Source organism: Canis lupus, chromosome 35 (genome assembly GCF_011100685.1).
Source record: "Canis lupus familiaris isolate Mischka breed German Shepherd chromosome 35, alternate assembly UU_Cfam_GSD_1.0, whole genome shotgun sequence".
Classification (NCBI taxonomy): Eukaryota; Metazoa; Chordata; class Mammalia; order Carnivora; family Canidae; genus Canis; species Canis lupus.
Window position 1 is genome coordinate 3464104 of NC_049256.1, and position 24452 is coordinate 3488555.

A 24452-nucleotide genomic window follows, 5' to 3' on the forward strand; every position below is an offset into this window, starting at 1 on the left:
AAACAGTTGTTTTCTTTGTTGGTTGGAGCACCTTTTCCATGATCTAGGGTTGAGACAGTGCCTACAGGAAGAGGCCCAGAGTGATTGCAGGGCTCATCTCATTTGTTTCTTTTCTAGCAGGATCAAAGACCTAGACTACCTGTTGTTCAATGTCTAAAACAATTATTTCATGTTTTATGTAGTTTCCTTTTTTTTTAAAGATAGATGGTTAAATCTGATTTCTGTCATCCTAACATAGCTCAAAGTAGAAGTCCTTTCTTTTTTTTTTATTTATGATAGTCACACACAGAGAGAGAGAGAGAGAGGCAGAGACACAGGCAGAGGGAGAAGCAGGCTCCATGCACCGGGAGCCCGACGTGGGATTCGATCCTGGGTCTCCAGGATCCCGCCCTGGGCCAGAGGCAGGCGCTAAACCGCTGCACCACCCAGGGATCCCTAGAAGTCCTTTCTTATGTTTCAAAAATGAATCTCTGAAAACCGTTTGGCAGCTCCTCAAAAAAGTTAAGCATGATCACCATATGACCCAGGAATTCAACTCTTAAGTATATATTCAAAAGAACTGAAAGGAGGGACTCAAATGAATATTTGTATACCTACATTCACAGTAGCATGATTTGCAAGAGCCAAAATTTGGAAGCAATCCAATGTTCGACAAAAGATGAATGGATAACCAATGTAGCACATAAATATAATAGAATATTATTCAACCTTAAAAAGGGATGAAATGCTGATACAGACTACAACTGGATTGATTTTGAATACATTAAATTTTGTGAAATAAGCCAAACCTGAAGGAAAGATCTTGTATGATTCAGTTTAGATGAGGTACCAAGAATAGGTGAATTCATTGAGATATAAAGTAGGATGGTGGTTGCCAGGGACTGGGGCGGGGGGCGGGGGGGTGGGGCGGAATGGCAAGGTTAATGTTTAACGAGTACAGAGTTTTAGTTGGGGAAGATTAAAAAATTCTGGAGATCGATGGTGATGGTTACATAACATTGTGAATATACTTAATGTCATTGAATTGTATACTTAAAAATGGTTAAAATAGCAAACTGTTTTATCTATATATATTTTACAATAAAAAATTACCAAAAAAGGAAAATTTCCATCTGTAATAAAGGATTTCTGACAATCTTTCAAACATTCTAATAAAAATCTGGCTTCAAAATTTGTGTAACACGACACATAAATGCAATGCTGCAATGCATGGTTACAAGCTAGATCATTTTGGCATAAAGTATAGCATTGGCCCAATTGGCAAAACTCAGATAAGATCTGAGGATTAGACAGTAGTAACTTATTGTGAATTTCCTGATTTTGATGACTGTACTGTGTTTATGTAGGAGAATGCCATTGTTTATAGGAAATACACTCAAAAGTCCAGAGTGATGGGGCATCGGGTTGGCAACCTAATCTCAACAGGTCAAAGATAAGAAGATTGTTTGTAATGGATTGAAATGTTTCTCTAAGTTTTTTTGTGGTTTCAAAATTTTAAAATATAGATGAAAGTATTAAAAACAATTGTATAATATTATCACACTGATTTGGTTAGAGTAGAATTACCTACAGTAAAATCACAGTAAACTGTGTTAACCATAGTAATAAGTTGAAATTTAAAAAATTGAAAACCTTTATAAATTTTACAAGAAGATAAACTATAACTGGGATTGGATGCAGTAAAGAACAAAGTCCCTGTTTCACACTGAAATTCCATGTATTGCTTTACAAGAGAGTAAAAAGGTAAAAAGACAAAACCAAGGTGGAATAACAAGCACATACACAAACTTGCCAGTAAATGTCTGATAAATGGCCAGAAATCAACTCATACTTACACAATGGTTTTTCCAATGTGCAAAAATGATTTCTCTACAAATTCTCGAACACTATGGACTTCCCCAGTAGCAATGACAAAATCCTCTGGCTCATCGTTCTGCAACATCAGCCACATAGCCTAGAAAGAGAGAAAGGCAAATCCAAGGTAGAGTTGTATCCAGTTGCCACTTGAGAAATATAATGTTATCAAAAACACGTAATTGGAGGGGTGCCTGGGTGGCATAGTCAGTTAAGCAACCAACTCTTGGTTTCAGCTCAGGTCATGATCTCGAGGTCTTGAGATCAAGTCCCAGACTGGGCTCTGCTCTCAGCACAGAGTCTGCTTAAAGTTCTCCCTCTCCCCCTGCTCCCCCACCACACATGCACTCTTTCTAAAATGAATAAATCTGTAAAACAAAACAAAACAAAAAAAAAAACAAAAACAAAAGCAAAAACAACCCCACGCATATTTGGTAAAAGGTAAACTGAGGCACATTAAACATTTTTTCCCCAAGAGTTTACTGGAGCATACATCAGTTCAAATAAGGCAGCACTAAACTAAGGGTGGTTAGGAGCACTGCACCAACAGGGACTAGAAACAGGAGAGCAGACACTGAAGGAAAGTAAAGACATTATGTGATTGGGAACAGTTTAGAGTTGCCTTGTTTGAAAAAGCAGAAGGTTTGTGACTTGTTGTTCTTAAGTATCATTGTGCTGGTTTTGAGTGCACGGACTCTGGCTGAGGTTTGGTTCACTTACATAGGCTATGAAGGCATTAAAAGGCACCTCAGTCAAATGGCCTCCTTGTTTGAATACTTTGACATGTACGGCTAGAAAACGATCATGAATTTAACACCATATTCTAAACACAGTGGTTCTCAAACTTTAATGTGCATCAGGATCATCAGGGGAACGTCTCAGCATAGATGCCTGGGACACAGAGGTTCAGCCTCAGTAGACTGGATGACATGTTTTAGGTATCTTGATTCTCACACAGTAGTCCTTGGGCTATGATTTAGGGCAAAAAGATGTTCAAGAGCACCTGTGGCAAAGAAACTTTTTAAAAAAATTTTATTTATTATTTGACAGAGAGAGAGAGAGCAAGAAAGCATAAGCAGGGAGAGGGGCAGAGGGAGAGGGGGAAGCAGACTCCCTGCTGAGGAGGGAACCCACCTGGGGGCTGGATCCCAGGACCCTGAGATCACAACCTGAGCGAAGGCAAATGCTTAACTACTCACCCAGGTGACCCAAAACTTTTTGTAGTATGTTTAAGAAAAGATGAGTTTAAAAAGAATTGCCCAATTTTCCTTTATATCATGGGTGGAAGGTAAGAAAAAGTCATTTAAAGACAGATGATTTTCGTCAAAAGTAGAACCAAATTTCCTAACAATAAAGTTGGAAATTTTCCAGTGTGTCAACATCAAAAAGCAAAGTAATCAAGAATCATTAAAGGGAAAACAATTACATAACACACAGTACTGGCACTTTTAAAAAGTTATTTGAGTGGCAACGAGAATGTCTGCACCAGAGTTCGGGGTTCTTCAGGCAGCGTTTCAAGGTCAAGTGCTCAGTGCGTGCATCACACTGGTGCACGTCGTCAACAGGAACGAGAAGTCTAGTTGGGAAACAGGGCAGCTGCAGGTGTGAGGCACAAATGAGTGGCAAGGGTCACAGCCTGGCTCCACTCGGTTATAACAACGTTTACCAGTAGCACACACGACTGTAGTCTCTATAGTTTGGAACTCTACATTAATATTCATGATTTTGTTACACAGACTGAAGATGTAGATTAAAAAACCAAAAGTATAGCGCATACCTGACTGCGGTATGCCTCTAAGAAAAACCCAAGCCCAAAACAACAACTGGGTTTTTTTTTTTTTCCATCATTCTCACCCACTTTTCAAAATAAAATAGGTAAAAATAATAGGCACTTCATTAGAACACAGTCCCCAATATTATGTGTATTAAACTCTTGTTCTAACATTTAAAGAAAACTGTGCTGGTTACACAACCAGTCTCCCTCGCTGCCATCAGGTAAGCTGAAGAATCAGTTGCTGAGGCCAACAGGCAGCTTATTTTTTCTCAGAGGATGTAACCCAAAAAAGTTTAATTCCTCTTTACTCATTTGAATTTGCAGCATCCTTCTAGAAAATAAAAAATAAAAAACAAATATTTCTCTTTTACTTGAAGTTATTTCTTGTGAATATTTTGTATTTTTGGTCTATCCTATGACTTTTATTTATTTTTTTTATTTTTACGTTTTTTTTTTTTAAGATTTTATTTATTCATGAGAGACAGAGAGAGAGAGAGAGAGGCAGAGACACAGGGAGGAGCTGAGGGAGAAGCAGGCTCCATGCAGGGAGCCCGACGCGGGACTCGATCCTGAGTCTCCGGGGTCACGGCCTGAGCAGAAGGCAGACGCTCAACCGCTGGGTCACCCGGGCGCCCCTATCTTAAGACTTTTAAATCATATTTTTACTCTGGAAGATGAGACTTTTGGCAGTTTTATGTGTCTTGGCGGTGGGCACACCGGTGGGGGCAATGGCAGTAGACTCAGGTCAGTGACCCCTGGGAAGTAACTAGAGAAGCGTCCTGCCACTGATGCATCACCTGCAAGGGTCATTTTCGCATGAAGAGATGACAGCTGATGAATTTAGTCACAACACTTTCAAAATTCACACTAGTTAAATTAGTATTGATAATAAAATTTGATCATTCTTAAAAGGCACACACCGCAAGATGGCCTCTTCGGGGCACAGCCCAGGAAGCCTCTGTGCCTCCCCGCACGCGGGGCCCTTGTGCTCCAGGACAGCGCTAGGCTGAGAGGAGGCGTGGGCCGGGAAGGCGGCCGGGGGCCCCTGCTGTCGCGGGCCCGGGCACCGGGCACTGGCGGAGGCCGGGGGGGCCTGGCGCTCTGCGGCTCCCGCGGCCTGGAACGCCCTCTGGTCCCATCTGTCTGGAAGTTGGCCTCTCCGAGCGCCCCAGGCCTGGTCCCTGGGATGAACGCACCTTATGTCACTGAGTTGCCCTGGGACGAACGGCACAGGGTATCGCTGGCCTCAACTGAGCCCTCCCTTCAGCCAACCTTCCCCAGCTGCGCTGACCCTCCCGGCTCCCCTGAGCGCACACGTACCCGCACACGCACGCACACACACACTTGTTTTGGCTGTCTTCAAAAATACTTCCAAAGTTTGTAGGAAAAACTAAATTATGCTTCTGGCTAGAATTTCTATTTGAACATTTTTCTGAGGGATTAGTGTATACACTTACATGTGTTTTACTCAAATTTCCATTCTAAAAATAACATTTAAAATAGGTCTTTCAGGACTGCTCAGCTTATTTTATTTCTTTTGAAACACTATGTTGCGCTAGAATGGTTTTGAAAAAATTATATTTTTAGTCATGTGAAAGAAGGCAAGAGCTTGCTAAAAATAAAAGGAGAAAATATGATTACTGGTTAATAGTGGATTACTTTAAACACTGGGCACAAGTTCCCTGGTACTTGTTTTGTTCCCCGACAGGAATCTGGGGATCAGTAGGAGCCTCTCACTTTCACTAAAGTGAGTGCCAAGAATCCGCTCTTTTCTTTTCCATCAGACTATCTGCGGCCTTTGACCTATCAATTTCTAGGCATTTCCTCTAAAGTTCATATTGTACCAGACTCCAGTCTGGGAATGGGAAGGGAAAGGATATACAACTCCAGATTTATTTGTTATTACTGAATAGTTTACTGGTTTTAACAGAGGGAAAGGGCTTTGTTTAAATTTCCACTGAGCATAATGAATGGTTATTGACTGGTAAATGAAGAACAGGTGACATTCTGGATTAGAAGATAAATGATCTTGTGTTCTGGTGTGATAATGGGTTAGTAATTTGCCACAAAGCCGAGGCCCAGTGCATCCCATCATGATGCTAGATCATGTCCAGGACACAAAGGCCCCTGTGTGAGAAGTACTCAGCCATTCACCTCCTTAGACAGCTGCACACGTTGATTTGGTCCATTTATTCTCTGATGGATGGTACAACTGAGGCAAAAGCTCACCACTTCTCACCTTCCTGTTCACATGCTGAACACATGACCCATGACACAGCCAGGCCACAATCTGTGATCAAATCACCACGCGGTTTTGGGTTCTGACTACAGAAACAGTTTTGAGGTTACGTGTTTTAGATGTCAGTCCTCTCTCTTTGTTTCTCAAGGAATGAAGGAGAAAGAGGAGAGTCTTCCCACATTCTTTCAGTGCCCTTTAAGGATATGACTGACTTATCCACTTCCTCAGATACTTATTTACTTTCAGCCGTGACCTGATCACCAGTGCAAACAAAAAAATCTCCTGCTTTTTAATCCATCCCACAGGGAGGAAAGACAATCAGCTAAGGAATGTACCGAGGCTTCAGATTCTTCAACATAAGAATGTCCCTTAATGGCAAAGGGACAGTGCAGTTTTCAAATCATGTCTCGCATTCACTGTGCTTTTAAGGCACATGAAGTAGAGAAGAAATCTGACACCACCCCATTGACATTTGAAGGCCGAGTGGAGGTAGTTATAAATATTAGCTAAATCTGGACATGTGTTCTCTCGTAACTGCGTAATTACAGATAGAACCTATCTGTTGTATAGATCTAATTTAAAGAAGTCAAAATAAAACTGTAGAAAATTCGAGTAAAAACACTGCCTCCCACAATCTACTCTCTCACCATTACAAATCATGAACTGCGAAGTAGGCAGCGAAGGACCAGTCTTCCTTCCTGGATTCGGTAGCTGCGAAGGCTGTTCACAGCTGGACCAGTGAAGGAGAACACCCAAAGTACATCACCACAGCCGACTAACTACACCTGATTCCATGCATGCCTTTTGGGGTGTGATGTGTGTTTGTCTTAAAAATCTGGATTCTACAATTGCTTCCACCTCGCCATTAACCTCCAGTTCAGTATCCAAGCCACAAACACTTATTAACTGAGCTGTCATCCATGAATAACAAGATTTGTTAATCAAGGTTATGTTTAACTATGCTTATTTGACTGCTGCTGTTTCAGCCCTGTGCTTTGTGCTTTATGTGCTACTGTCATAAAAATAATCTTAAAACGGAACTACATATATATTTATTTCAGGGGATAAAGTCTATGAAATAATTCTAATAAAAATCATAGGAATTCGAACAAATGGATATTAAAATTCCCAATAAAAAATGCCAACTACGGCTCCATTCACATATATTTTTGTCTTTAAACTTTGTTCAGTAGCCGTTTTCATGGCGACAGCCTGGTATTCATGGTTTGGGTTAGGACTTCCAGTCGTCTGGCCCTAGGTCAGGCCTTGTGCTTTGCAGTGCCCACGGAGGTTGGTCCGAGGTAACCCTCGGACAGGAGGGCATGGGAGACTGCCCACGACTATGACACAGTCGGGAGACAGGTACCACTTAACTATGTAAATTAAACTATATATTAAGAAAAACATCTCGCATAAAACCAGTGGCTGGCCTTGAGGACTTCTCAATCTATTAGTTTTCTTTATGGACAAAAATACTCTGGTTTGAGGGTTCCTTTGATTCAGAGCCCTCTAGACACTTGAAAGATACTGAGTTACTGAAGAGGAAAGGAATCATTAGATAATAAATTAATAAAAACAACAACAACACAAATAACACAATTTAGAAAGCAAGAGAGCTCTTACTTCTAACTTTTGTTGGTAGCACATTATCCTATGTTGGTATAATATGCACCAAAAGAAAAAGGCTGTGCCAAAATCTGCCCTGCCCTTGGTGCCTTCACTCTAGCCAGGTACGCCGATCCACAAATTCCAAGGCTGGGGGTTAGTTTTTCTCATCCCTGAATGAGGACTGAAAACCTAAAAGCTCCAAGTCTTGTGTTAATCATTCTGAATCAATTTTTCAGGCATACAATATGCAGATTCAAGTTACATATTTATTTCTCCTATCAATCTTTGAGTATATTTCCCTCGTTTATTTGTTGCATTTCTTTTTCAGGCACACCAATTATGCTCATGTTGTATCTCCTTTCTTCTCTCTTCTATGCCTATTATACCCTCCCTAACCATTTTTACACTCGTTCTTTTCCGTATTATTTTGTATGGTTTCTTCCTGCCGGTTCACCTGATTGTTTTCAGTAACACTTATTTTAAATTTTGTTGCTAATGCGGCTTCAGTTTCTGGACCAATTTGCTTTGTCTCTTCCCTGTCTTTCCTGATTATTTCCAGCTTCACTCTTTCATTTATTTTCTTTAAGCCAGGGGTCAGCAAACTTTTTCTTAAGGGGCAATGCAGTAAATATTTTAGGCTCGTGAGCCATACGGTACCCGACACAATTACTCAACTCTGCTACTGCAGTGCGAGAACAGCCAGAGAGACAGAACAGAAACAAATGGCATGGCTCTGTTCCAATAAAACACTATTTACAAAAACAGTCAACTGGCCCATGGACTGTAATTTGCTCATCTTTGCTTTTAGCAAACTGAATAAAAACATGTTGTGTATGATTTTCTGAAATCGATGGAAAGGAATGAACCGAGCTCCAGTCATGTATCTTTCTTTGAATAATACTCCTCATGGTATGTGCTACTCGTCTGTTTTGCCCCCTTTCTTCTCCTTGCAGTCCTCTCTTCACTCCCACGTCAGGTATAGATCCTGGGGGTAGTGTCTTCCAGTGATTATTAATACTATGTGAACAAGGCTGGGTATGTGCAGAAGAGTCCCCGGAGGAGGCCCAGGAAAGCACATCGAGGGCAGCCCGTGGCTGCGTTTCAACCTCTCTCGCAGCCCTCTGTTCCCTGCCCCGGACACGGCCGCCCTCCTTTCTCAGCACTTCGTCGGCGAGTGCGGCTCACACAACAGTCCGTCCATCCCAGGCTGCCCTAGTGCTACCTGGCAGTTATTGCTTCCTTTCTGCCCCTCCCTCCAGATCACAATCTGCGTCGCCTCTCAGCTCGGAGGCTACACCACAGATGGCAAAACTGGTTCCTCCTCCAGTGGTGGCTCCCTGCCACTCTGCAGCACAGAAGCGGGCGTCTGTAAACAGAGTCTGCATTCCTATGTCATATCATTTTGTGGCCGTTTAGGATCGAAAAGGAACTTGAGCAAAATCTACAGCTTGTGTGTATGTTTGGCATAACATGTTCTGAGTGCACACGGAATTATTTTATTGATGTGACCATATAAATAATATGCAAAACGACTTTAATGAAAATTCCACATACAAATAAACCCACTTGTCTCATGCTGCTTAAGAAGCCACCCTAAAACCTAGGGGCTTAAAATTCTTTATTGCTTGGGAGTCTGTGAGCTAGAAACTTAGGAGGGCTCGGGGCAGATGACTCATCTCTGCTCCCTGTGGTCGAGGGGATCTGACCCGCTTCCCTCACAGGTCTAGGTCCTTGGCGCTAAATGTACCTCAGTTCTCCTTCATGTGTCCCCCAAACCTGGGGTCTCTCATCATCTTGCCCAAGTTTTTTTGCAAAGCAAAAGCTGCAAGGCCTCATGAGGCCTTGGCCTGGAAGTGACCCAGAGTCACTTCCTCTACATACCCCTGGTTACCCGGTAAACCCAAATTTTAGCAAAAGGGAAACATATCTCCCCCTTGATGAGAATGGCAGAGTCGCAGTGCAAAAGGTCCTGTCTAATGGGAGGCATTATTGTAGGCATCCCTAGAAAAAAATCTACTTGCAAAGGGCTATCTTGTGAAGACAGTAACATAAGCTGATTGTTTCAATACAGTAATGAAATGACCATGTTTGCCTTTAATATAAGCATTATTGCTTCAGCCTGTAGTTTCTGCATAGAGCTCCGTCTATCTTGAACACGGTGCGGTGTTAGGTTTCTAAGAGGGCAACAGTAACTCACAGACTAACACCTGGAATATGGAAACTCACTTTCAGGTCACTGCAATTTAACAAATGCTCTAACTTGGCCCTAACATCATTACTGTCACAATATACTTCCCAGAAGTGGTTGTTTCCTGGAGCGTGCCCAGCCACCTACCTCACCCAGGTGTTTCCAATTACCTGTTCCCACTCGCATACCCAGGTAAGCCATCCTAGAATTAGTTCCTGGCTCAGCAGGAACAATATAAAAGCTGTGGGCGCGCAGCCGGAAGTTACTCTATACTCATGACCACCTGACTGTCCATCTCCCTACTCGTGCTTTCTGGCCTGAACACATCCTTGGGAAGCCAGCTCTGACTCTTCTGTGACCTTATCCCTCAAGCCTGCCCACCACCTGGTCCTGTGCCTTGGTCTGACTCTGACCTTTGGAATCCAACTCCTGGGCTGGTTCTGGGCTCCCTGAGTAACAGGTCCTAGCGTCGCTATACCTCTCTCAGTTCCAGGTTTGATAATCACTGTTGCCAGTAAATAAAGACGATACACGCGCCCTATTATGTGCATTAGGGAGATGGAGATGGGACACTACCAGCTTAGTCTAAAGCAATGCTGCCCGATAGAAATACAATGTAAGCCACATATTGAATTCAAAAATTTCTGTTAGCCACACTCCAAAAGTAAAAAGGCAAAACTAATTTTCAGGTTTCATTTAGCCCAATATATACAATATGTGATCATTTCAACACAAAATATCAAGATATTCTAAATTATTTTTCTGTGTGCTAAGTCATTGAGGTCCAGCACGTATCTCGCATTTATTTGCTGCATCTCAGTTCAGACTGGGCATGTTGGGTGTGCTCAGTGAGCACATGCAGCGGGGTGACCACCTGCAGGTCAGAGGCCAGGCCCGGAGTCGGTCGGCCTTGTGTAGGGAGGGAGGGTCCAGGTACTGCGTGATGCTCGCCCTAAGTCTGTTTGCTCCAGCTGCCACAGCTTCTGGAAGGGCTTCATGGAGGCCCCCCCATCTCGGCAGCAGAGCTGTAGGAATAATCCTCCTCTCCTCCCCCCTTTGTAACTGTCTCCACCTCTTGACTTTCCCTGCGGTGATTTCATCAGTGGTATCAACTAGGAGACAGCCTGAAAAGCAGCGTGACCAGCTCCTAATTTATGAGCACCTATATTTGAATGTTTGCCTTGAACCCATACAAACGGGCAACAATACCACCTCTCTGGGTATTCAGCCTATCTGGGGAGCAAGTACCTAGAGAGCCCCTTACAGGTATGTGGAAAGGCAGTGTTGAAGAGGAGAGGCAGGAACTCCTGAATTTTAGGGTGCATTACAATCACCTGAAAGGCCCGAAGACAGGTTGCTGGCTTCTTCCAGCCCAGTTTCTCATTCACTAGGCCTGAGGTGGGGCCTGAGATGTGCATTTCTGAGAAGTTCCAGGGCTAAGCTGAGCCCACTGTCTGGGGACCACACTGAGAACCACTGCTTTTGGGTGGAGCTCAAATTTGGAATCAGATCCTCCTGTGTTCAAACACCGGCTCCAGGACTTAACCTGGTAACTTCTGGCAGGTTCTCTAATCTTCCAGTTCCTCAGAACAATAATAATAGTACTTACTTCATACGGTTGTTCTTAGGATTAAATAGGTCAATATAGGTAAAGTGCCTGGAACAGTGCCTGGGATATAGTGAGTGTTTAAAGACTATTAGGTATCATGATGATGATGGTGACAACGATAATTACGTAGCCTGCGAGGGTTATTGGTGCCTGGGAGGATCTAGTTTCTCTCCATGATCAAATTTTTGCACCCATATATGGCATGGGGAGGGAGGACTGAAAGGGTGGAGTGAACTTAATCCTGATTCTATTAGTCAGAGCCACAGAATTTTATAGCTGGAAGGGGCCTCAGAGATGTTCTCATCCAATTCAATTCATTTTAGAGGTGAAGCAACTGAAACCAGGGAGATTACGTGACTTAAAGTCACATACTTGGTTAGTAGAGCTGGGAGTAGACCCTTGATTCCCCTTCTAGCATTCTTTTTACTGCATTAGATGAACACGCATCTTCATGTAAAAATTCAATTAGAAATGGTTGTTAGGAATAGCTGCACGGACGGCTGTGGGCTAGCCTGGGGACCCAGTTGGTATTCATGGAAAATGTGGGTGCGGGTGCCAGGTGCCGGGCGCTCTGCTACAGTCTGACAGTATCTCAGGGGAGGATAAACAAGGCGGATGCTACGCTTGGCTTATGGACCGCCAACATGTATATATGAAGAGTGTCTTAAAGTTCAACATTTGATTTAAGAAAGAACTCCTGAGACATAAACCCCAGCAGTACCCAGATGACAGTAGGTGTGGACGCGTTCTAAAACCTTTCTCCCAGGTGTGACTATCCTTATCCACAGCTCTTGCTGAGGGCGCGGGTCAGGAAGCCATGGGTAAGCCAGGTGGCCTGGGTCTAGACGGACTCTCCTCCCCACTCCCTTATCATGGATGCAGACCTGACGTCTTCTGGGCCAGTGAGAGCCTCCAAAGAGTCCAGCAGGAGACCCAGAGACTGAACGGGTGGTAGCGCACTGAGCACGGGTGCTGCACCACTGGGTCAGCCAGTGCCGCTGAGGCCAAGGGACGGCCTGCGGGAGACGCGGAGCCAAGCACAGACGCGTGTTTGGGTGGAGGAGTGAGAAAAGACAGACTACAAGGCTGGGGGGCAGTGAGTGGGGAGACGCACAGACAAACTGGAAAGCAGACTTCACCTCCCAGTTCCTGTCAAGTACCCCGATACTCTTATGATAAATCTCTTTTTCCTTGAATTTCTCTGAGTTGGCTTCTGCTTCTCGTGCCAATGAACTGAGATGATGACAGCTGCAGATGGAACAGGACTCTCGGAACTTTGCTGAGTCTGAGTGTGTGGGACCCACCACGTCCCAGGCTCTGTACTCGGTGCGAAGAGGCAGTTCCAGAGGCGACAGGGCACCCCTGGGGGCAGGCCTCCGAATCCACGCAGAAGGCTGCCGGGGGCCAACAGCAGCCCCAGCGACGTAAGGCCAGTGAGACAGATGCCAGCAGGAAAGGAGGCACGGGAGCGCAAGGGAGGAGTCGGAGGGTTCAGAGGACTCCTCGCCTGAGTCGTAATCCCAGTGAGCACACACGCTCACTGCCCGGGCCTGGGCTCCTCTGGAGACGGCCGGCTAGGACTCACGGACCATCTTTCCAACCGGAAGGCAGTGTCTCATTGAACCTGGGCATGTAAACTCATTTCAAACGTGTTTCTCCACAACGTCCTCCTTCACAAAAATCAGGATTTCAAATTGAAAGTCACTCTCTCAACACTCTTAAAACTACACTTGAATGGATTTGGATTTCATCATTATGCCTTTAATTCTGGGTTGCTAAATACAAGAAGATCCCAACATAAACAGTGCTGTTCTTTTGGGAGGTCAAAGTGCCCTTATTGACTTGATCTTATCCATGAGCAGAACGCTTCTGTAATCATAATTATTTCCTAGATGCTGACTCTGTAATGTCCTTTACTGAATGAGATGAAAAGGGAAGCGTTTTATTTAAGACATTTACTGTAGCAGCAATATTGGAGCCTGGTGATAGGGGAAGAAAGAAACTCCACTATATATAAAAAGCAATAATTTAGGGACAACCTTCCCTCCAAAAAGAGTCCCTCCATACTACTGAAAATTGAACAAAAAGCCCCTTTGTGTTCTCCAAATAAAAAAAAAAAAATCAAGAGTGCTCCTAAAAGTTCAATTATTTTGAAAACACATAGATGGTGACAGGAGACTTTTGGAGGGAGCATTTATAAATCCAGGTGAAATCTAGAAAAACAAGCCTTTAATACATTAAGTTAACATTTTCCAAATATTTAACTTATCAGGTATTTGGAAATTCTAAAATGTTCAAGAAATATTTCTAAAAATCTTTAGTGAAGCTCACCTCAAATTACCAGACTCTGGAGGATAAACATTTATTTTTGGTGACTAAAATTTCCAGGAGTCTGACGAGTATCAGTGACTGCTCGAGATCCGTTATTAACAATAAAAAATTGTCCATTACTACGCAACTCCATAAGTAATGTCATTTAGCAAACGCTAAAGGTCAAGAGCTGAGGAGCAAGAGATCTTCTCTGTTACTATAACACAACATTTTTCACATTCACTTCATATGAATGAACAATGTCTTCATTGTTTTCCTGAACACTAATTTAGTGTTGTATTTTTTTGCTTGTGTCAATGAGTGTCAAAATATTGTTCTTTAAATACATGAAAGTATTTGCATAGAGCTTTATTACTGATCTTCAGATGTTAGCCAGGGGCAAAACACAACAGAGACGCTCCAGTTGGGAAATCTCACTACCCATGAAAAGCAAGAGTCTAACAATATTCTGCTTTTCTGCCAATTTTTTTTCCTCCCAAGTACACAATGGTTTATTTACCCCACAACTGGTGAGGTTGAAAGCAGCGTGGAGCCCGGGACAGCCCGACTTCCACTACAGGAGGCAGGGACTCCAGTTCCCTGAAAGTGAAACAGAAAGTCTACAAAAGGACACGAACCCCTGAAGAGGAAGCTCGGGGATCCTGGCGTGAATCACAACACGGTCTACACCGATGACAGAGAAAGCCAGAACCCCGGTGTCGCCCGACAATGAGTGGCGGGACCGGGCGGCCCTCCTCCCACCGGCCTTCCTGCAGCGCCCATCGCCGTCTGCGCCCACCCCGGTGCTGAGGGCAACCAGGGCCCGCTTCGGGGCTCCCGGGGACGAGGGCCTGTCCCGGCCGCAGCCCCCCCCCCCCCGCCCCCGGGCCCGACCCGGCGCCGGGACAGCCGAGCAAAGGCCACGCTCGCAGGCGAGCCGCCAGACAGGCCCTTCGAGTCAAGTGCCGGCTTGCAGACGCAGGAGCTCGCCGAGGAGACAACCGCCACAATGTGCTTATTGAGCACCGAGGGCTCCTGACGCAAGCCTTGGCTGGGGACCATCTGCGCCTCATCCCTTCAGTCTCCAGCTTTCAGAGCAAGAGAGCACTTGGGGAGCGGCCCCTACGAGAGACAGACGCTAACTCCACCGTCCGACCCCCCCCCGGGAGCTGTGCAGCGCCTGGGTCCTCCAGCCGAGCGTGCTAGACGCCTCACCCGCACGGGCCTGTGCGCCCCTCCAGGGAACGTGACAGGGGCTCCGTCTCGTTGCACCTACTGAGAGTACAACGGTGTTTAGAAGCCCTCGACCTGATACCACTTCGAAACGAGATCTTTGTCTTCTCTGAGACGCTAGGTAATGTCGGTAGCTGTTTTGCAAGCAGCGCCCTCGATGCAAGGAGCAGCTGCCGAACATGGATCCAAGAAGCTGGTAACTTCAAGCGCTAAGGTGTCCGCAGGCGGAATGTTCAGTGTGCCTTGACTGCTCTGGAAGATAGGCAAATCCGCAGCTCCCATTTCTACTAAAGTCTTTCTAAGATCATAGAAGGACAAACGCAAGTGGGTGAGGGTGACCAGTGCTGTCAGAGCTTCAGGCCATATTCTAAGACGTTGCCCACCGTGGGCCATCGGGTCATCCACGGATGTGACACTAAAATAAGGAGTCCTTTCCTGTTAGGCCAGCTCCAACATTCAGGGTGTGTCTTCTGGAATAAATCCTCTTGAACAAAATTTAAAAAGAACAAATTTAGTGCAAAGTCCAGGGAGAGGACCATGTAGTAGTAAGTGGGCTGAAGAATCAGCGAATTAAGTCTTTAAGAAAGACAATCAGTAAAGCAATTCTCAAAGGGCACGGAGATAAATTCCCAGTGTCTCCCCACAAGTAAACCAGCTGCCAAGTGATAAATCCTCTAGTCCCAGGGCACTATCCTCACTATCTGCTTAGGCCTCCAGAAGCATGTGTCCACAGACATTAAAGGGTTTGGTCAGGGAGAGAATGTACATGCTTGGCTGTCGTGACAGTTACACAATTGTTCCTGCCTTTCTTTTTCCTTTCAAATAGATTGCCTATGTGTGACGGACTCCAGAACAAACAGGGACGGGGGGAAAAAAATCAAGCATTGTATTTCTATCAGTGAAACGGACTGCAGGTTTACCCGGGAGGGAACATCCCAGCCATCCTGCTGGCCGGATGACCCATAAAGCAATGAGAACCAGTTTCTCAGTTTGCATGACTCACTCTTGTCTCCAACTCAATATCAGATTGGTTTAAAACTTTGCTGGCACCATTGAGAAAAAAGGACAAGTTACTGGATGTTTGCTAGTAATGGTTAATGCCCACCCCCCCCCCCGCCTGGGGGGCACAGATGTCCCGTCCGGTTGGAGGAAAGCAGCACCACCTGCTGAAACTCCCGTCCACTGTAGCTGAGAACAGCCGTTCCTCCCCAGCACCCCACCTGCCAGTCCGGAGGGTCGTGGGAGAACAGAACCGGGCATCACAGAACCGCCTGCTTCTCAGCGGATTCAGCTCCTCATGGAGCCACTAGAGGTGGAGGTTAAGACCGAAGGAGCCAAGGAAAGAAAAGTATTTTCTGTTATTTTTTTATTTTTTATTTTTTTTAATGATCTTATTCCCAGCAGTAAACAGTGCTGCGATCTTAGGAGCTTTTCCTATGAGCACCTGGGTACTTTCATACAAGATAGGAGACAATTCTTTAGAACTGGGGCTGTGGTGTGAGACTGAATACCAAACACACCCTGGAAATGAAGCCCTGGAGCTGGATGTGGGAGCTGCGAGAATCGCAGAGATGAAGGCTGTATGTTTATTCGCCTTTGCAAATGAACTGTTTTTACAGGAAAATAGGCAGTCATAAGGACAGTCTTAATATTATGTAGTGAAAAGAACTCGGACAGAAGTCCTAAGACTCTGGGCTTGTCACTTGAGGTCAGCCACTTATTTCACTCTTGATTTTCTTACACAGGTTACGGGGTTTTGGGTATCCCATTAGATAATCTATTGAAAGCACTTTGTGATCTACTGAATGTTATTGCTGTTACAAACGATAATATTATTGGAGAAAATTCCTGGGTTAATGCCTAAGAGATCAGTGTTCCATAACGATCACTGAGATATGATGTGATAATTCCATTGACTGTTATTATACTTAAAACACAGCATTTTTCAGTGAACTAATTCTTTAAAAAAAATGTGTTTCAGAACAGAATCTGGGGTTTCAACATTTCCATTCTTAAGAATTTCTGATTCCTTGCCCAAAATAGGTCAGTTATATTCAAGTTCTGAAAGAGCACAAAAATCCTGGCCACTTGTATATTTGTCTTATATGCGGGTTTCTGCTATTTCAGGAAAGTAGATCTGTATTATACATACAGGTAGATGTTTTAGAGGGGCTTCAAGTATTTTTTTTTCGGAATAGTTAGCTTCATTGATTGTTGTTGGGTAGTGTTCTTTTGTTCAAGTGTTCCTAAACAGTACACAGTTGTTGACAGAGGTTTTTTTCCAATATGATTCTCAATGGAGAAGAGAAACCCATTAGTAGAGCCTGAATGGAGGAGTGATCAGAAGACTGAAATAAATGAAATCTTTAAAGGAACAAAATAAGACCTTTTAAAAGGGATCAGTTAACTGGAGATAGTGCTTTCTGGAACTGGGTTCTAACTTAAGCATAATAACAGCTCTAATGCCACCTTTTATTTAACATCATTTCCCTAATTATCTTGGTCTAAGTGTTTCCAAACTTCATGGTTTATTTTGGCCTCGGGAGCGGCTACCTCGGCGGGCTGTCTTCCCCAAGCAGGGGATGGTGGCAACATGAAGGTTAGGGGAAACGCGACCCTGAACAGGCAGCAGGAAGGCCGTGGCCTGGGAGGCTGCTGCGGACAGGTAAGGGGCCGCGGGGGGCAATGACCCGCAGGAGGAGGAGCGGGCCCACGGAAAGCCTCCGCGCCCCTCCTTCTGGTGGGGATCCTCAGGTGAGCTCCCTCCGTTCCTTACAAACGGCAGTCGCTTCCTGGTCTGATTTCACAGATGGGGAAACTGAGCCTCGCTGGGGGGCGCGGGTCACGCGGTGGCAGGAGCAGGAACAGAAGGCAGGTGTCCGGGGCCCGGGCCAGTTTCCCATGCAACGCACCTCGTCCAGATGCAGCCGCGGCCGGGTCAGGTTTGCAGGGCCCGGGGCGCACGGCTCGGCCTGGCGGGGGGCCACAGCCCGTCCCTGACCCCATCCCTGGCACGTCCCTGTCCCCGTCCCCATCCCATCCCCATCCCGTCCCCGTCCCTGGCCCATCCCCACCCCGTCCCCAGCCCTGTCCCATCCCCATCCCCACACCAGCTCTGCACTGGGGACCTGGGCCCAAGCTGGGGGCAGCCATGGGAGCGCCCCGGGCAGGGGATCGGCGGCCCTGCGTGGGTCCCCAGCGCCTTGACACCTTTGAGTCGGTGAATCATCATCATCATCATCATCATCATCATCATCATCATCAGAACAGAGACACTGGGACGGGGGAGGCGCGGCAGGTGCAAGCTGACCCCGGGGCCTCGGACAGCACTGCCCGGCTTCCGGAGACCAGGAACCTGTCCCCCTGGGCCCCGGCCGCGACAGGCCAAGCCTTGCGGGCCCGCAGCCCCTGAGGCCACCGTGCCGGGAGCAAAGGGCGGGGAGCCTGCTGAGAACAGTGCAGAAACGGGCACACTTCTCTGCCAGCATTTATCACGCACGTGGTCAGGAGGAAGTGCCCGGCGGACGGGCCATCTACTTGGAAGGCCGGCTCGGGTCCTGCGGGGCGCGGGCCAGGCCCCCGGTCGGCGGCTCCTTACAGGGGTCGCGGATCTGAGATGCTAAACACTGGGAGTCACATTAAAAAAATGAAAACAACAAAACCCTCTCAAATTTTAACTGTCAGCTTCAACAGTGTGACGTGTCACCGGGACCAAGGGCGCCCCAGAGAGGAGGGCCGAGCGCCCCGGGGCGGCGGGTGCTCCCGGAGGGAGGGATCTGACCCCAGGGCTCTCCTGGCACATCCACCACAGGGCGCACAGGGCGCACCGGACTTCATTCGGTTTATCAGAAAACACGGCTCTCCCGGAAAACAGACTGAAGCTATCGCTCCTTGGTTAGTTGTTTACAATCTAGATGCCACATTTAAGAAATGTTTTCCTACTTTTCTGAAATTCTTCCTATAGGGAATATAAACCACAAAGAGAATACAGTTTTAAAACCGGAACGTACTTTCCAAGCCCCCTTCACCCCAAATTTCATTAAATGCACAAGAGAAAACCCCCCTTTGTAAAACAGCTAATATGATTACGGAATAATCAGTTGCAGAGGCCGTGCGGTGCGTAGCGACCACCGCCACCCCGGGCCAGAGCGCGCTTGGCAGGAACCAGGGAACTCCGCGTTTGGAAAGTAAAAATACCAGCTTATCTAAAGTACATTTGGGGTTAAGAAAAAAAGGGGAAAAAAGGCAAGAGGACGCGCCAAGCAGAACTCTGCGGCCTGCAGCGCAGCCTGGGCACCTTTCGGAGCGGCTCCCCGCGAGGGCCCGGCCGCCACCTCCCTGGGGCCCGACGCCCCGACGGCCCTGGAGCCAGGCCCGAGGGGCTGAGAGAGACGTCAAGCAAGTGCTGAAAAGGTGCCTCGAGGATCTGCCAGCGGAGTCTGGGCGAGTTTCTCTGCAGATTCTCTGGGGGCTGCTGCTTTCCAATTTCTCAGGAATGTTTAATTCTCCTCATCCCTTCCCCGAATCCCTCTCTGGAGAGGTCAGGGAAGCCTGTGACATCCCCGGAGGGCACTGCCTGACTAAATTAGCATGAGATAACTCTGGACTCTCTTCCAAACATGAAAATACAAGGGAGAGAATTTCATTAAAAGCAGAAGACTAGGTGATCCAAGTTAATCCCCGCCCTAAGCCGCTGTAGACATGCTCAGTGTTTGTGTTCGACTCTCCTCTCTGCGACAGGGTTCACCGGCTCCACTGCCAGCGACGTGAAGGGCCCAACCTGACCTCAGCTGACCAAATCTCTGTTGCATAATAAAGGTAAAATGTGGGTTTGCTGGTGTTGAAATGCGTATTTAGCCTGTTTGTGTGTTACTATATGAAGCAGTGAGATCCCAAGGCCAAAAATAAACAGTTTGGTACTTCGGTCTTTAAATATCTTTTAAATTAGGAAACAGGAAGCTTTAATAGGTAACATGAGTCATTAACCATATGTAGGTGTGTAAACATGGGAATATCTAATGTCAATTCAGTAAGGCCTTATAATGTCATAGGGACATGCTTTCTATTATATCCACAAATATTTGAAAGAACACATTGTAAATATTTAGAATGACGGTACAATTAATAAGATCTGTTCAAAAAGTGCAAGGGCAACCATTTTATCATTTGCTCTAAAATATTTAATTAGAAGAACAGCTCTAAAAAGAGGTATCAGTGCAGCCCGTTTATGAAATAGGACCAACACATGATCCAAGAATTCAGACTTGGATGCACATCCCAGAGCTCTTCTGCTTCAACCAGGGAAGTACGACGTTTACGGATTCTTTGATGAATAAGTGTTTCTTGTTCGCTATTACACCGTAACGTATATTGTTTTGCTTTGATTTAAAAAATCTTTCGTGTCTTTTGAATATCCACAGTTTATTCATCTGTTGACATTCTGCAGACTAAAAGTTACGCCGTGCGCTTGAAAACACTCTGGGCGTGCCCTCGTAGACATTTTTAACTTTGGATTCCTTTTCATAGCCCTTGACCACTGTAAGAGATACAGAGAGATAATATTGCCCTGGATGAGGGACAATGGCCTACTTTGTCGGATTATACTACTTTCTACTACAGACAGCAAAGTACTCAGTGATAAAAATTGTTTGCTAGTCTCTTATAGTTTGCATTAGGTTATCTGCCGATGTAACTCTTCCCAGGAAAGTCCTCTATTTTGAGGACTAATGATTCTGTGTAACATGCCCCTAATTACTTCACTACAGCCTCACAACAATGACTGATGCCAACTGAATACGTAGCGGATGATGGCCAATCCATCCTACATTTATGGAGACAGAAGGCACTCTACCCTCAAGAAGCACCCACGGCAACAGAAGATATGTAATGTCTTCCGAGAAAATAAAGATCTCGGGTATCAAAAGTTGGGTTAGGAAACTCTCTCAAAGCTGAGGGGGAGGGGGCATTTCGTTATTTCCTCTTTTTTTTTTTTTTTTCTTTTTAAGCCTGTGTTTATCACTTCTCAGCTGAAATATAAGCCACATTCAGACCGAAGCAATGCACATATGAATACAGGAAACGGTGATGGAATGGACTGGCGTCCTCCCTGCCCTTTTTTAAATCTACCATGGGCATTTTCAGGATGGCTGGTGTGACTCAGTGAAATCTGTGGCCATAGAACTGTGCTGTTAATTAGGAAATGGGAAGACTGAAGCCCAAGCTTCAACCTTGCTAGTTTTAAGCTCTAACAAACCAAAATCAATTAACTCAGACATAAAATGTTGACAGCCTTTAAGTCACACAGAGGTTAAATCTAACTTTCTGGTGATTTTGATGTTTTGTTACGAATGCTGAATAAAATCTTAAGAGATTTTGTGGCTATCTGTTTAATTTTTTAAAGCAGTAATTATTAACATGACTCATTATGTGGGTCATGGAATCCTCCGAGAACCGAAAAATAAGATGAATTCCTTCTTCACTGAAAAACTTGCATCTGTGTGAGCCCATGCATGGGCACGTTTTTGCCTGAGCTTTTAGGAGATTCACATATATTCCCTAAAGACCATCTCTGGACCCTGGGTTAGAAAACACTACAATTTCCACTGATCCTTTGCTCATAAAGGTCAGGTTTTAGGCACTGCACTGTGAGCTGTGTGGGAGATCAAGAAATACAGTGTATAGTCCTTGCTGCGGAGAAGAGGACCATGAAGTAGATACAGGTGAAGCTGTAGACACTGTCAATACAACTGCTTGAAAGCATTCCTAGGATGGCAGTTTCCTCGTTTGTGATCTGGAGTCCTGTGACAGTGACCCCCAGCACTGGGAGGGAGACAAAAGGAGTGAACAGTGCTTTCTTTGTAAGTGGCAAACCACTGTGCAAATGTTAGTTGTTGGTTTTATGAAGTCAAACTTGCCTTCCTGTTCTGAAAGCCAACCACTGAGTAGTAAAGCAAAAACCACTACCAGGAAAGTAGAAGTGAAAAGGAGGAGAATTAATCAGAAGCATCCATAATGGTCTTCTTAATGAGGGCAGAAGGTCATTCGGCAGAAAGCATCCAATCAACTGTTTTGAAAGGATTTTTTGAAATGATGATTCTTTAGGGGCACCTGGGTGGCTCAGTGAGTTAGGTGTCTGCCTTCGGCTCAGGTCAGGATCCCGGAGTCCAGGGATCAAGCCCCACATTGGGCTCCCTGCTCAGCAGGGAGTCTCCTTCTCCCTCACCCCTCTTGTGCTCTCTCTCGCTCTCTCTTGCTCTCCAAGGCTTTTAAAAAATAGAATAAGATGATGATTCTTTTAAAAAAATAAAGCTGCCAACATAATAAATAAAGAAGCATCTGCCAGGCTGTGTACAGCAGCAAAGGGCTCTGACTTACTTAATGCATTCTTCATTTGGTCCATAAGACGCATAAATAAAATCAGCTAAAATTAAATAAATATCATAAGTAAAAGATATATAAGATATACTCACTTTTAAAATTCACTTATTTCTCATACATTATATGCTAAAACACCTGTGCCTCCTCTGGCACTCAAACATTGTATTCTTCTGAAGCTAACATAGCTAAGCTTGAAAATATGATTCACCTGGGGCGTGTCAGCTGCAGGACAGTCAGACAAACCATATTCACTTTCAACTGAAGCCCGCTGAGGATGGCTTTGATGGTGGCTTCTTGTGTCTTCCCTTTCTCTTAGGACACAGCGAGAAACCATGAGGAAAGCCTGGGCATTGGACAGACCCTACGTGGAATCCCAGCTCTGTTACTTAATGTCTAGGAGGCTGGGCAAGTCACTGCAACTGTAAAAGAATAGTAACAGTGCCTCTTGTGAGGGCTTCAAAAAAAGTAAATTGGAAAATGAATGTAAAGTGTCTATAACAATGGCCGGTACATAGTAATAGATCAATAAAATGGTTGCTACCATTAATTACCCAGTTCCAATCCCACAGTTTTAGAGCACTACATGTTTCCTAAAACACCCGGCTCCCAGGGGCGCCCCCCCGAGAGCAACAAACTTAGAACTAAATAAGCACGTGTTATTGTTTCACTCTTATCCCTGAGAAAACCATGGATGAGATCAGTTAATTGATTTGCAAAGTCCCACAGTGGTAGAAGTAAGAAGTGGTCCAGTTGAAAACTGACGGTTTTATAACATCAGATATGTCCAGCCAGGAGAACATCCTTTGTTACCAGCATCTATGGGTACAGCGGGGGTAGTTGAGCCCAGCTCTATTCATATCATAAATATTCAACAGAAGGAAAAAGAGAGGAGCTCTCTGGGACGTGTGAACAAATAATATGGAGACGATCAGTCTCAAGAGAAACTTAAGAGTGTAGGAAAGACAAGGGAGATGAGGCAAAGAGGTTTTTGCTGGCTTCTAAGAGCAACAGCAAGAACAGCCGTGCAAGCAGAAACCTGCACTTATTGAGGTTTACATTTGGACAGACTAGGAGAATGATATTTATGACAACAGCACAAGAGTGCGTCAAGGTACACACTGCCCTTTTGTAATCTCCAGAATCTCATGCTATTTTCACTTAACTGCTACAAGGAAAATAAAGCAGGAGACCAAAATCAAAACCCAATGTGCACTCTCTGTCTTTTAAATTCCTGAGGATGGGGCAAGGAAGGAATATGCTAAGGAAAAAGAGAAACGTGTTCTTAATGATTGAGAAGCACTTGTACAGTTCATCCCTGAACAACGCATGGGCTGGGGATGCTGACCAACCATCCAGGTGAAAATCGGCATGGAGCTCTGGACTCCCGGAAAACGTAACTACGCATGGCCTGCTGTCGAGCAGAAGCCTTGCTGGTAACACATAGAGTGAACATATACTCCCTATGCCACCTACATTCTACACTGTATTCCTGCAACAGAGTAAGCTACAGATGTTAGGAAAAGCACAAGGAAAATACATTTACAGCATGGTACTACAGCGAAGAAAGTTTGTGTGTGAGTGGACCCACACAGTCCAAGTCCGTGCTGCTCGAGGGTCAACAGTACTTACTTGCACCAAGCCATTGCACAAAAGGGTTCTGGGTGTCCCAGGACCCACTAATCAGAGCTGTACAAATGAAAAGAGAGGGCTGCCACCGGGACGGGCACGTGTGGCGTCTAGAGGAAAATCTGAGTGTACGTGGGTAACAGAAGAGAGCAATCCACTTTGAAAGAGGCCGGCTATCAGCTAAGAACTAGCGGTAAGCAGTTCCAACTGCTACTGGATGGCCTGGCCCAGTTCTCAATTAGTAATGTCCACCTAACATGCGAGTTCTACGCGGTCACTTCCTCTTGAGACAACGTGGAGAAGAAACTCTATTGAAGTAGTCATATCTTTTTCCAAGAATGAGTTAATCAGACTGTAGTCTCCTTGGAAAGAATAGAGGAGATTTTAACATAAAAGGGTTCAGCTTGTTTTAAAAAAAAATATCAAATCCATTAACAGTTTATGAGTATCTTTGAGTTCAAATATTTACTATTGGGTCAAAAGTTCAAATCGCTATACATGATACATTTTTGAAAAAACACATTAGTTGAATTTTGGACTAGTAGTTCAAACTTAAAGCACAGAGATGACTTTAACTATTTAAAATCAATATTGGAATAACATATAAAAATTAAAGAAAGTCGTGAACGAAGGC

The 24452-nt window shown here is 45.1% G+C and overlaps 2 protein-coding genes across 3 annotated transcripts in view; one reads left to right on the forward strand and one right to left on the reverse strand.

Moving 5' to 3' along the window:
• The window catches only part of GMDS (GDP-mannose 4,6-dehydratase), a 574940-nt gene that overhangs the window by 106682 nt on the left and 443806 nt on the right, over positions 1-24452 (reverse strand). For both annotated transcript variants that reach the window (XM_038584010.1, XM_038584011.1), the window contains exon 8: positions 1836-1954. In XM_038584010.1, the coding sequence (XP_038439938.1) occupies positions 1836-1954 (119 nt within the window). The remainder of the gene's footprint in view (positions 1-1835; positions 1955-24452) is intronic.
• On the forward strand, positions 14528-21255 carry LOC102157368 (translation initiation factor IF-2-like). Its single transcript, XM_038584012.1, has 3 exons — positions 14528-17480; positions 17625-19633; positions 20581-21255. Exons 1-2 carry the CDS (start codon positions 17409-17411, stop codon positions 18225-18227), a joined length of 675 nt encoding a protein of 224 aa, XP_038439940.1. The 5' UTR covers positions 14528-17408; the 3' UTR covers positions 18228-19633; positions 20581-21255.

Bases quoted from the DNA above. Each gene is read 5' to 3' on its own strand.
- LOC102157368 (XM_038584012.1), top strand. From the start codon at position 17,409: ATGAAGGTTAGGGGAAACGCGACCCTGAACAGGCAGCAGGAAGGCCGT. The intron at 17,481-17,624 runs GTAAGGGGCCGC...CTGATTTCACAG, and splicing joins TGGGAGGCTGCTGCGGACAG to ATGGGGAAACTGAGCCTCGC.